At 48.2% G+C, this 14138-nt stretch overlaps 1 protein-coding gene across 1 annotated transcript in view; it reads left to right on the forward strand.

Annotated features, from left to right (window-relative positions):
- The window catches only part of LOC137630507 (spermine oxidase), a 94041-nt gene that overhangs the window by 19243 nt on the left and 60660 nt on the right, over window positions 1–14138 (forward strand). Inside the window, exon 2 of the mRNA XM_068362016.1 lies at window positions 8800–8969. Coding sequence (XP_068218117.1) covers window positions 8800–8969 — 170 coding nt within the window. The remainder of the gene's footprint in view (window positions 1–8799; window positions 8970–14138) is intronic.

The following is a 14138-nucleotide window of genomic DNA, read 5'->3' on the forward strand; positions in this document are numbered from 1 at the left end:
CATGCGCACCAACGATCTCCTGAACACAAGGCTGTTCCTGAGATAGCGCGCCAGCGCTCACCTGCTGTTCCTGAGATAGCGCGCCAGCGCTCACCTTGTGTTCCTGAGATAGCGCGCCAGCGCTCACCTGCTGTTCCTGAGATAGCGCGCCAGTGCTCACCTGCGCGCCACTAACTTACTGCGCGCCAGCGCTCTCCTACGTGTCAGCGCTCGCCAACGCGCCAGTGCTCTCCTGCGCTCCAGCGCTCTCCCACGGGCCAGCACCCTCGTACTGCCATCTCTCCTGCGCGCCCACGATCTTCGGATCTGGGGGCGGTAGGGAAGTCTAAGACTTCACCTGTTCGCCAAGTGCCGCCTGCTATCTCCAGCGTGCAATCGCGTGCGTTTACCTGCTCATGCCTACTAGGATGCGCACCCATGCCCATCCCCTACAGTAGCTATACACCGCCAGCCTGACGTGCGCCCACAAGAGGCGCGCCAACGCACACAGGTTCCTCTTGCGCGCCCGCTCGCAAGGGATATCTCTCCTGCGCACGACCTCCCTACGACATCTTCTGGGGCGCGCAATCTCTCGCCTGCACGCCCACGGGCCTATCATCCTGATCCTGCGTGCTCACGCGTGCGCAAACAATCACCCGCGTGCGTGGGAACACACAGTCAGCCTCCTGTGTTTCCTGCGCACGCTTCTACGCGCCATTGCTTGCCTGCGCGCGCCTTCGCAATTGCCCTTGTGCGCGCACACGCACACGCATCAGCAGTCCTCCTTGCGTGTCAGCAGTCCCCCGTACGCAAGCCAGCAGTCCCCCGCGCGCGCCATCGGGTATTTCCCATCGCCCTCCTCCGCGCGAGCGCCAATACCCTCCCGCGCTCGAGAATGCAGGACAACGTACGGCAAGGTCGCCATTGCCACATTCCCCTCCCCGCAAGCGCAGAACAGCGCGCTCGCTGGTGGAGGGGAAGGTTCCAGAAAGGTCCAGGGACATTTCTTCTTCCTTTTCTTTTCAAGCAAACCCCCCATTGAAACTCCTCCCAGGGATCGGTCGATCCGTCCCTCCAGAGGGAGTGTCTGACAGTGCAGCTGTCAGCCAGCAGCCTTGGTTTGGGGCACTAGTCAGAGCGGTTACACAGGCTTTCAAGCCTGTTCTCTCTGAATTGGGCCACAAATCCTTGGCTGCGTCTACCCCCTTGAAGAGAAAAAGAGGAGTTTCGGACGCGGTGACTTCTCCAAGAACTAGGCTGTCTCCTCTTAAGCCTTCGAGGCAGGCTCCCTCCCCCCCTAGACTTTTTCTCCCTCCCTGTCGGACGAGGATTTCCCGTCCTTAGGGGAGTCAAGTGAGGTGAGACGTTCCCCCATCGCACCAATGGGGGAAACCCCACCTCGCGCTGGAAAGTCTTCCCGGATAAGGGCGGAGAAGAGCCTACCTCCGTCGTTGTTGGAGTCCTGCATCCCTCCCAGGAGGGAGTCGAAGAACTCTTAAGACAGTGCCAAAATCCTCGACAAGACTTAGGACGGAGCCAGCCAGTCACTCGGAGAACGTCCGCGATTCTCCCCAAGAAGAGCCTTTGGGGACAGGAGACCGCTGCGAGTCCAACATCCGGAGGAGAGCTACAGGAGTCAGAACATGCATTTTGTCAGGTTCTGACTCTTATGAGGACTCTCAATGGATTTGCTGACCCAGAGATTCCCACTCGAGAGGGCAAAGACACGGTCTTGGACCGAGTATTTGGAACTCAAAAACCTTCTAAGGCCAGTGCGGCTCTGCCCTGGTCTCGGGGTTAAGAGTACCAGGGACAAGATCGCGGTCCAGCTCTCTTGAGTTAACCTCCTCCAGCCGATCCAGTGCCGGCAACAAGCTTCTCCCTCCTCCTCGCGTACAGCCGAGGAGGTACTTCGAGATCTTAGAGGAGCCTTGTTTAGCTCTTCCTCTTCACCATTCATTGGAAGAGCTTACCAGTGGAGTCCCTCTTGAGAGACTCTCCAACCGGCAGGTCTCATTCTCGGCGACTTAGATCCTTAATCAGGAGAAAGTTGCGAAGTGTGCTATGCAAGCCACTTCGTGGCTGGATATCTGGTTAGGGACCTTAGGTATCCTGATACGTTCGGAGGATTTCTCCAAAGAACGTACCAGGAAAGCTATGGAGACCTTTCTCCTCTCAGGCACTCGCACGATCGAATTTCTGGCCCACCAAGTCTCGAACTTGTGGGCGAACACCATCCTGAAACGTCGGGATGCGTTGGCTGAGAGGTTCCATCAGAAGGTCCCTAGCACTGAGATAAGCAGGCTCAGACATTCTTCTGTGGAGGGAACGAATCTGTTTGAGCCTAAAGACGTGGAACATGCTGTTGAGAGGTGGAGGAAGTCCCACCAAGACTCTCTCCTACATAGAGCTTTGACATCCAAGCCCTATAAGCCTCCAGTGCCCCGGCAGTCCCGTCCGACCAAGACCACGAAACCGACAACGGCAGCAAAGACAGTGGTGTCTAAGCCCTTTCCTGTCAAGGACAGGAAAGGCAAAAAGTCCTCCAGCGGAGGGAAGAATCCTAGAGGGAGCAGCCGAGGTCGCAAACGCTAGGATTGGCAGTCCCCCTGCATGTCCACCAGTGGGGGGATGCCTACAAAGTTGCGCAGACAGGTGGCAGCAACTTGGGGCCGATTCCTGGACGATTTCCGTAATCAGTCGAGGATATCGCGTCCCGTTCACAACATCTCTACCTCCCCTGACAACGAATCCAGTGACATTGAGCTCCCTTGCCATGGTATCAGCAAGGGGGCAAGCCCTTTGGGCAGAAATCCAGACCATGTTGAGGAAGGGCGCAGTCCAAGAGGTCCTTGACGGGTCCCCAGGCTTCTTCAGTCGACTCTTTCTTGTAAAGAAGACGTCTGGAGGCTGGAGACCAGTCATTTACCTCCAGGCTCTGAATAAGTTTGTCAAACTACGTTCAGCATGGAGACCGCAGACACGGTCAGACTTGCAGTGAGACCACAAGACTTCATGTGTACACTGGATCTGAAGGACGCGTACTTCCAGATCCCAGTCCATCCGTTTTCAAGGAAGTACTTGAGATTCAGCCTAGACAACAAGGAGTACCAGTTCAAGGTGCTGTGTTTCGGTCTCTCCACAGCACCACAGGTTTTCACCAGAGTGTTCACCCTAATATCGTCGTAGGCACACAGGATCGGCATCCGTCTCCTCCGTTATCTGGACGACTGGCTGATCCTAGCAAACTCGGCGTCATCCCTTCTTCAACACAGAGACAAACTTCTGAGACTTTGCTAGGATCTGAGGGATCATGGTAAATCTCGAGAAGTCCTCTCTGCTTCCCACTCAAAGACTGGTATACCTAGGCATGATTATAGACACCAATCTCCACAAAGCCTTCCCATCAGACGATAGGATAGCAAGGCTGAGGAAGGTCGCAAGCCCTTTTCTCAGACGAGAAGAGCTTCCAGCCCAGTCGTGGTTACGTCTCCTTGGTCACCTCTCATCTTTGGCTCGTCTAGTTCCCAACGGTTTCCTCAGGATGAGATCCCTCCAGTGGTGACTCAAGTCCCGGTGGTATCAAGTTTACGATTCCCCGGACGTCATGATCCCTATGGGACCTGTGGAATGGACGGACCCCTAGTGGTGGGTGACAGACGAGAACCTACGAAAGGGAGTGGATCTTCTCGTCCTCCCCCTGGATTTGATGCTGTTTTTGGATGCCTCAAAGAAAGGGTGCAGGGCCCACGTTCTGCACTACACGACCTCAGGCCTGTGGTCAGAATCAGAAAAGTGCCTCCATATAAATATTCTAGAGATGAAGGCCGTTTTCTTGGCCCTTCAACAGTTCCAACAGTACCTGGCGGGTCACTCTGTTGTGGTGATGAGCGACAACACCACAGTAGTGGCTTACATCAACAAGCAAGGAGGTGCCTTTTCAAAGCAGCTATCCCATCTTGCAGAAGAGATACTGAGATGGACCGAAGTCCACTCGATTCCACTACAGTATCGACACGTTTCATTCCAGGCAAGAGGAATGTGCTCGCCGACAATCTGAGCAGAGCGTCTCAGATAGTGAGTACCGAGTGGTCTTTGGATCATCTAGTAGCCAACAAAGTCCTGACTTTGTGGGGTTCCCCGACTGTGGATCTGTTCGCAACAGCTCTGAATTTCAAGCTTCCGCTGTACTGCTCCCCAGTCCCGGATCCCAAGGCGCTCTGGCAAGATGCCTTCCAACAACGGTGGGACAACATCATTGTGTACGCCTTTCCCCCGTTCTGTCTGATGAGGAGGGTGCTCAACAAGACCAGAATATTGGTCAATCTTTCAATGACCCTCATAGCTCCGCTATGGCATCACGCGGAATGGTTTCCGGACCTTCTGCAACTCCTAACGGAACTTTCGAGAGAACTCCCTCCGCGACACGATCTACTCAGACAACCACATGCCAACATCTTCCACAAAGCCGTAGCTTCGCTACGACTTCACGTCTGGAGACTATCCAGCATCTCCTCGCTGAGAGAGGATTTTCGCAATAAGTTGCGATCAGGATGTCTGGACATTGCGAAAATCATCTGCATCTGTCTACTAGGCAAAGTGGAAAGTCTTCTGTGGTTGGTGTCGTGGAAGGGGTATCTCTCCACTCGATGCCACTATTCCAACTATTCCTCGTGTATTTGCGGGAAGAAATGTGCCTTTCAGTCTCGGTGGTGAAAGGCTATCGCTTAGACTTAAGTCTAGCCTTCAGGCTGAAAGGAATGGACATTTCTTCTTCGCTGGAACTTTCCCTACTCATATGAAGTTACGAATTTACCTGCCCTCAGTCAGAAGTGAGACCTCCCTATGAACCATTATGCCATGCTTCAGATCACCACCTAACTTGGAAGATTGTGTTTCTGCTAGCTTTGGCTTCAGCCAAGTGAGTCAGCAAACTTCATGGTCTCTCGTATGACATCGCCCATTCAAGGGGATGGGGGGAGATAACGTTCAAATTCGTCCCTGAGTTTATTGCTAAGACTCAGAATCTGGGGGTGGCGGACCCTCGGTTCAACTCCTTCCAGATTTCGAGTCTCCGTTCTGTAACAGATGACCCAGACCATCTCTTACTGTGCCCAGTAAGGATTTTGAGGCTATATCTCAAAAAAACTGCTGCAGTCCGTCCACAGGTGCAAGCATTTTTTGTTAGCTCTAGGAGGACTAAGAGGAGGGTTACCAAGAACACGATCTCGGCATGGATTCGTAGGGTGATTCATCTGTCCCTGAATCCAGACCCTCCTCCGTCACGTCGCCCTAGAGCGCATGATGTCAAGGGCGTAACTACATCCCTGGCCTTCAAAAAGAATTTCTCAGTGACGCAGACTTTTCAGGCTGGGGTCTGGAAGCATCAGACGACCTTCACAGCCCACTACCTGCAAGACGTGACCCACAGGAGGCTCGATACGTTCTCTATTGGCCCTGTGGTGGCTGCACAACAGCTGGTTTAAAACCTCAGGCACCTTATTGTACAAGTAGCAGAAGGTTGAGGGCATTGTTACACGGTCTTAGTCTGCATGAATGAAAAGGTTTGTCTGGTTCTTATTCTTTTCTTCATCTTCCCCTCTCTTGGGGAAAGCACCATCCTAGGTTCTCTGCACAGCTGACTTCAAACCACTGCAAGTAAACCATGTTTCCTTGTGTTCCTAGTATTAAGCTAAAACTGTCACGTCCCCATACCCTGACGAGGTGGTATTGGGAGAGTCCTAGCCTAAAGTTTCCATCTAAAGGACTACAGATCAACTTCCTAGGACGAGTCACACTTTAATATACCTTCACACAGCTTGCGTAGGTCGCAGTACTTGCCTAGCAAGGTGAAGGGCCTCCTTATTTTTTACTCAAATAACAAGCCCCCGGGCAAAGCCAAAAGCCAGTACTGGCAGGGACGTCCACCCTTCCTAATGGGTGAGTCACCCCTATTAAATAGCGTGGGTTGTATGTCAGTTACGGAACAAATGACATATTCGTAGATAATTTGTATTTTTCCTAACTATACAAACCTTAGCTTAATCAAACTTGCCCGCCAGCCCTATTCCCCTTGAAGTCCTACCTCCAAGCAAAGTGAGCTCAAGCACAGGTGTGTGTGAGGGGGGGAGGGTAGCAAGCTACCCTTCCTACCCCCTGCTAACTAGCGGTGTGGGTAGTAAACCCTCGTTAAAATTCTAATGGCTTGTCATTTCAGTAATACCCATATTCAATAGCTAAGGTTTGTATAGTTAGGAAAAATAAAAATTATCTACGAATTTGTCACGTTAGGTGGTGTTCCCAACAAATTACAAAGGCTTGTTTTTTTTTTGTTTTTTTTCTGATGATTCCTGGCAGCAGTCCATAGTTTTTGAGGGTATTTGTTTACAAGACCAAGCTCTCCATTTTCTCCCAAATTTTGCAGTCCTGCAGCTCTCCTCTTCTTTTACAGTATTTAGGAGTTTCTTTAAATGCTGGGAAAGGAAAAAAATGGCAAGATATGTTGAGTGAGGGCGGCGGGCTATAAAAAAACTCTCTTGGTTTCCTCACTGAATGACTTGGAACTGATGGAACTGAATTTCAACATAGTCAACCTAAATTACAGAAATTAATGATGCCAGCATACATAAACGGAAGTTTGTGATGCCAGCCTACATTTGATATACTGTATATTCAAAATACTGTACTGTATATACTAAATTAAAAATGTAGTGATTACTCAAAAGTGTCACTATTTGTGAATTTTTTATGGACACTTGAGTAATCACTCCATTTTTAATTTAGTAAATATTTTGAATATATATCTAATATCTTGCCATTTTTCGATTTCTCAGCATACTTAGTTGCTAGAATTCAGGTCAACCCTTGAATGGGTGACCCTTTAAAACATCAGAGGTTGTCAGCATCTTGTGTACTCTCGGTTTCCATCGGCCTATACGGCCTCAGACCTTTGTGTGAGCACCTTCAGCCTCACTCTGCGAAATCTTTTCCCGAAGAAACATATTTGTTCAACCCTTCATGAGACTCAGTCTTGTTCGTGAACTCCGTAACCTGAGCTCTCCCTTTGGCCGGAGGAGTTTGAAAAGATCTTCCTTTCTCATCCTAGAGTGAGGTTTTTCCAGTAATGGTAAAACCCCTCTTACAAGCTCGAATTAGTCGGTTCATGTTTTTAGCCAAGGACAGAGAGTCCACATCCAACCTGCAAGAGATATTTTCTTTTCTTCCATCACCCTTTAGAAGGTGAGAAGCGATCTTTCTCTATCCTTACGATTGGAACATAATGTCTCATGGGAAGACGTGGTTTATCAAGATACTGCTGAGCTTCTTTGATCACTTTTTACAGAAGTCTCCAGAATAGCCTCTCCTCGTTGAACGAGTTCGATATTCAAACCCTGTCATATGAGGGGAAGACTTCCGATCATACAAACAGTTAGCCCATGGCTTCCTGTACAGGATCGACCACTAGGACTAATACTCCTAGTCCCCTTTTCGAGACATCCATCTTCAGCCTATCATGTCGGGGAATGGTGCTTCAGTTTAGCTAAGCACTGAGGGTTGTCGCAGGGGTTTCTACCCTAAAGTCAACCTTCCCCTTTAGGATCGGCCTCGTCTCCGAAGACTTCAGAGGACTGGCTGATCCAGTCTCGAACTCCTCCGAGACATCTGGAGTTTAACCATGATCTGAGGATTGGAGTAATTCTGGAGACCCAAACTGTCATATTGAATTTGGACATCCAAAGACATGGTCATCAGCCCACAGAAACTTCTGCAGGTTTGACAAGACCTCTTCAGGAACAGCCAGATCCCAAGTCCTTCAGCACCAGGTATCTTCCTCTCCTCTGGTTCTTTACCAGATTCAAACAAGAGACTGTCCTTATAAGGAGGTTACCAGATGAGAATCTCATCCAGGGAGTCAGTCTCCTTGGTTCTTCCCTGAATTGATTTTTCTCTCCAGATTCACCAAAGGGTGGGGGCATACTGTATCACTCGGCCTCCGGGCTGTGGTCAGAGTCCGAATGGTACCACCTCTTAGACCTCTCTGAGATGAGGGCAACCTTCCTGTGGGCAAGAGGTATCACCCTTTTCGATGTCGACCTTCAACGTGGGCTAGAACTCGGAGATGGGAAACAGAGAGTACGGCCAAGAGGACCACCTCTAGATGCGGGAACTCTCCCTTTTCTTGTGGGGAGAATCACTGACTACAGCAGATGTTGATCGTGTCTTTTCCATCTGTGAAAAGATTTCCTTCTCCCGTTGCCCTCCCCTTCGGAGGATTTTTCCAGCGAAAGAGGGATTCATCCACTCCCCTGCCAATGGAATAGTTCCTCCACCAGCCACTATGCAGCAATCTTCCTGCTTGCTGGAAGGATCGCTTACAGCAGCAGCAGCAAACGGTGGCTGCCTTTCCCATTAGAGAGACAATCTTCCTTTTCCTGGTTGGTCTACTTTGCAGTTTGAAGATGTCCAAGTCACCTTATGAGGTGGTATGAATATCAAAGTCCTGTCCTTGAAAAATGTCATTAGCCAGCCGGCCCCCTTAAAAGTCTTAATGGTTAGTCTTTCAGCTTTGCCAAAAGGTTATCCCTAATAAATAGCTACAGGTTTGTATCGTTAGGTAAAAATACAAATTACTTTAAAACTTATCTTATCATTTTTAGTCATTTTTAATAAATGTACAGTAAAGTGAGCTCGGTAATGTACTTAAGACAAAATTGTCAATACCTTTTATGTATACCGTACAGTTTGTTGTATTAGCTTTTTTTACTAATATTGTTTGTCCTAATATTCTTATGTGATGCTTTATTGATAATGTATCTGCAGATAATCGTAAGATGGAGTTGGGCGCGAATTGGATACACGGAATTCTTGGAAACCCTATCTATGAGCTTGCGTCTTCAAATGGCTTGGTTGATATTATCCAGGAGAATAAACCACACAATGTTGTTGCAACTCTTCCTGATGGAAGAAGAGTTCCTTTCAATGTTTTACAGGTAGGGTTCATTCTTATCTTTAAGAATTCATAGTTGTTAGTAAGTTGCCCCCAAATTCTACATTGGATCTTTGTATGTTTCAGTTAGTGTTGAATTTAAACCTTAAGTGACCAGCTGTAGCAATGACTACAATTCTGCTAATGATATTAACTTGTCTAACAAGCAAGGGAATTTAAAGGTATAGAAATAGCATTGTGTGTATATACAATATTTACAAATGTTTGTTTTGGCACTAGATACATACCTTTTCCTCTTTACATAGAAGTATTATTTCTGCACTAAGTGAAGCCAGCCATTAAATTTTGTGAGGTGTAACTACCCTGTGCTAGTTAGCGGGAGGGACGGTAGCAGGGGTAGCCTGCCACTCTGCTCACACCAGCACTTGTAAACACCACCACTTTATTTCAGCTCAGAGTGCAGACGTGTCTGACTCCTCCGCTAACCCTAAAGTAAAGATGCATTTATTTTAGGAACTGGCCTAAAAATAGAAAAAAAATTCCTTTTTCTTTTCCTTTGCTATCATAGGTTTGACTGCCCATGAGATCCAGCATGCAGGTTTGTCCAGGTATTGAGTGGCCCGAGTGCAGTACCTTCATGTCGGTTGTGGAGACGGATCCTTGTGCAGAGTGTAGGGAGTAGTCGCCTTCCGAGTGTAAGAAATTTAGTAGGCGACGGAAGAAGGCAAAGAGGGATCGCTACCCTTCGAGGTTAGCCTCAGAAGTTAAGAAACCTCACCATCATTCTCTGTCAACTTGATCTCCTCTCGATGTCTCTGCTTGTTCTACTTCCCATGGGAGTAGAATGAATTTGAGTAGCGCCCATGTGCCTCCGGGACAACCTTTTTGTGTCGGAGGCCTCTGTTGTTTCCCCTAGAGAAACAGCACATGCCGCCGCTGTAGTGGAATCTTTTTCCGATGAAGCAGTTCATCTTTTGTGGGCCTCTTTGGGGCTCAGGGTTTCTTCATGCAAGGAAAGGTTAGAAGAGGTCTTACGGTTGGGCATGCGAAGGGAGCAGACATCCTCCCTAGGGGTTGAATTATCTCCCAGAGATTCTGAAGGGGAATCTAAAGGGTATTGCGACCAGTCAACTGTTTTGGCCTCTGCTTCTGCTCGCCCCGACATTCGCTATGCTTTGTGAGCTTTTGCTGACAAGTACTCCTCGGAGTTACTTCTCTGGAAAGCCCTTTGGGAGGAAACCAGGGTTTTGCTTTGGCTATGTCCCAAAGGTAGTTCTCGGAATTTTTCTTTTTTCCGACACTAAATACAAACCCTTCGCTGTTTATAGGGATTATACTTTTGGCGAAGCTGTAAGACTAGCCATAAGGTTTTTAGCGAGGTATAATACCCCGCCCGCTAGTTAGCGAGGGACGGGGAAAGTGTAGGGAGCTAGCCTGCTACCCTGCTCACTCACACAATAGTGTTGTGTTACTGCTTTTGCTTTTGTAGACAGGTCCAAGACCTGAAGGATGCTCCTGTGGTGTAGTGGTTTGCGGACTGTGGCCAGATGTAGCACGCAGACTGCTTAGTGTCTAAATGCCGACCACACTCCAACGTTCACTACACAAAAAGATGAAACGGTGGAACACCCAAACATCTGGCAACAGGTAAACAGTCAAGAGGACTGGGCACCACCCCTTTATTTTATACTGGGCAAGGGGACTCAGCTAGAACTACAGTAGTAGTTGCTTAATATTATTCTAGAGGTAAGCCATCTCACTTATTACTGGCATGCATGGAGTCCAATATAAATAGCGGCAGCTATATTTCAAGTTACTTGAACACTACAAACATTAGGAGAGGAAACATTTATATTACAGTAGGGTCCGGAATTATATGTGTTCGAATTATACGATTCCCCGTTTATGCGATCGCTATTTTCCAAAAATATATTTTCTGTATCTGCGAAGCTGTTCAAAGTCTGCTAGTCAAGGACTACAAAACGTATCAAATATATTGTCTTTTTAAGTCTATTGGTAGCCCTAAATACGATAATTTTAATGGTATTGTTAATGATGGTATATTAAAGCATTATTTTTGTTTGGTACAGTATATATAAAAGCTTTATTTTTCCCTTCAGGCGTTCAAGGTTTTCACGAGTAGACTGGGTTCGTTTATCGGCAGTGAATAGCCTAAACTTTGGTAACGAGTAGGCAATATTTTGTCATATTTTAAACAGTATACATTTGATTTGCAAAGATTGGTTTTGTAGAGTACACGGTATAATTATAAAAATCTCTCTCTCTCTCTCTCTCTCTCTCTCTGTAAGAAATAAAACCTTAGTTCACATATGGCAACCTGAGTTTAAGAATGAAATTAATATGACTATTGTTAGTTCTGGCGATCAGTTCCTCACAAAACAAAAACACAGCATTCGATTACAACAGCTGATTCTCTCTCTCTCTCTCTCTCTCTCTCTCTCTCTCTCTCTCTCTCTCTCTCTCTCTCTCTCTCGTGTTATACAATACCTACAATTAGATGAAGAAACCAAAATCAGTTTTCTTAAAGTGTCAATCAAATACAAAATGAAAAAGTTATACCGTGTATACATCCATTTCAGTCGTAGCTTAAAATACGGCATCCGATTTCTTCAGCAAACCACTATTTTTTGGAAACATCATTTTATTCTAGAAAATTGCTACTCGTTAAATAGTTAATTGTACATTAAGAAAGCGTGTACTTTGATTTTTAAATTTCGGATGTGTTTTAAAAATCGAGTTTGTTCCGTAACCGAAATACAAACCACGCTATTTACACAGGGTTTACTTTTTAGCGCAGCTGAAATGGCGAGCCATTAGAATTTAACGAGGGTGTATTACCCCCGCGCTAGTTAGCGGGGGGGGGGGGGGGGTGGTAACTAGCTACCCCTCCCCTCCCCTCCCTCACACACAGATGAATGCTCACTTTCACTTTTGGCTCGGACTGTGACAGACGTCTCTGTCTTGGTCCTCTCTTGGCTGCCATTGTTTGTTTTGTCTTTTCTTAATGGCTTACTTTTCATTTACTCAATATATATGTAAACATGTTTTCATGTTTGTATACATATTTGAGTATAGAAATCAGTAAGTTTCCTTTTCAGATTTGTGTGTGTAGTGTACTTATCTACGTGGTGTCCTCGGCAGTTGGCCATCACGGCGTTATGGGTGGCGATCGAGTTTGACTTATGTCTTTCTCTCTCTCTCGCTCTCTTGAGGTCGTTCACCCTTTTACTACGTGTTACTACGCCCTTGTAGCTTCCTTTCCGAGTGGGGGGGTTGCTACGCCATACGTTTGTCTCAATTAGTTTATGAATCTAATTGTATTTGTTGATTTTTCAGCTTTGTAGAACGATTCATTTTGGGGTTTTCGTTCTTTCTTTAGTGTTCATTCATTTTTAAATTACATAATTACATAGTTACATAATTATAATTGTTATAATTCTGTTTTGATTACAGCTCTCCTTCCGTGAGTGTAAGTGGTTGTGAGGGCACGTGCCTGTTGTGTAATTCTTGTTTCCTTTACCTCGGGATTCCTCTTCGGAGCCTCCCCGGGGGAATGAATGTGTACTAATGTTTTTTTTGTTTTATTTTTTTACAGTTACCGATCTAGTTCGTTTCTATAATATGGCAACGGTGTGAGCTGTCTTGTTGAGTCCTGGGGATTCGGCTGTTGCTGCCTCCCCCCATGTGTTTTCGTCAGGGGCGTGTCTCCTTCTACTGGAAGTACTCCCGTGACGACGGACAGCTCTCCAGTTCATTTTAGAACTCTCAGGAGGCTTGCCTCCTTGGGCAGGTAACTTTCCTTCCGAGGGAAGTTTTTCCTGTCCAGGCTTGAGTTTTTCCCCTTATGAAGGGTTCTCCTCTTGCCTTTTTTTTGTGGGACTATGCTCTTGTTGCTGAGTGGTCACACCTGCAGTTTCGCTCAAGGGGCTGGGCAACTGCAGGAGCTCCTCTTCGGAGGATTGCTCCTTTTAGGTCACTGCTGACCAGTCTCTTCTATGAAGTGTTTCTCTTTCGTTCGCGAGTGAGTACACTCATAGAGACTCCTCTTTGGAGGTTTCTTCTGTTGCTGTTGGCTTCCCTCGCCGTAAGGCCCACCGTCCGCCTCGTCGTAAAGGCCTCTCATCTCGCTATAAGGGTGCTTGAGGCGCCTTTTTGAATCTCCGTTTGCAGCATACAACTCCTTTTTCTCGATCTTCCGCCTTGGTGCAAATGGACAGCAGTCTGATCTCGTCTTCCGACGGGCAACGGTCTTCCCGACGGACAACGGTCTTCCCGACGGACAGCGGTCTTCCCGACGGACAGCGGTCTTCCCGACGGACAGCGGTCTTCCGACGGACATCAGTCTCCCGGCGGACAACGATCCCTTCGGGGCAAAGGGTTGCCTCCCACGGGGGTTCTTCCCTTGTGTGTCAGGGTTTCCCTGCGCGCCCTTCTGCTGTGTTCTCTCCTGCTCCTGCTCAGTGTTAACGCACAGGCGCTCTTCTGCTCATCAGCGCTCTCCTGTTCGTCAGCGCTTTCATGATGATCATCCCTGCTGTTCCTGTTGGTTCCTGTTACGCGCCCTGTGCACCCACGTTCGCCCACGCGATCTAGAACTTCGGTTCAGGTCGGGGTCAAGGACTCTTCTTCTATACGCAGGCTTCTACGCGTAGCCTTCTGCTCGTCAGCGATCATCAGCTCGTCAGCGATCATCAGCTCGCCAGCGATCATCAGCTCACCAGCGATCACCTGTCTCTCGGCGATCTCCGGATCGCAAGCGTGTGTTACAGCCGGCACGCCAACGTTCTCCAACTTTTCTGAAGGAACATGGTTCGCCAGCTACTAGCTCACCTGCGCATGCTGATCGCCATCGCGCGACCCTCAACTGCGGATGCTGATCGCCATCGCGCGACCCTCAACTGCGGATGCTGATCGCCATCGCGCGACCCTCAACTGCGGATGCTGATCGCCATCGCGCGACCCTCAACTGCGGATGCTGATCGCCATCGCGCGACCCTCAACTGCGGATGCTGATCGCCATCGCGCGACCCTCAACTGCGGATGCTGATCGCCATCGCGCGACCCTCAAGTGCAGATGCTGATCTCCATCGCGCGACCCTCAACTGCGGATGCTGATCGCCATCGCGCGACCCTCAACTGCGGATGCTGATCGCCATCGCGCGACCCTCAACTGCGGATGCTGATCGCCATC

The sequence above is a fragment of the Palaemon carinicauda genome, chromosome 38 (genome assembly GCF_036898095.1).
Source record: "Palaemon carinicauda isolate YSFRI2023 chromosome 38, ASM3689809v2, whole genome shotgun sequence".
NCBI classification, from domain to species: Eukaryota; Metazoa; Arthropoda; class Malacostraca; order Decapoda; family Palaemonidae; genus Palaemon; species Palaemon carinicauda.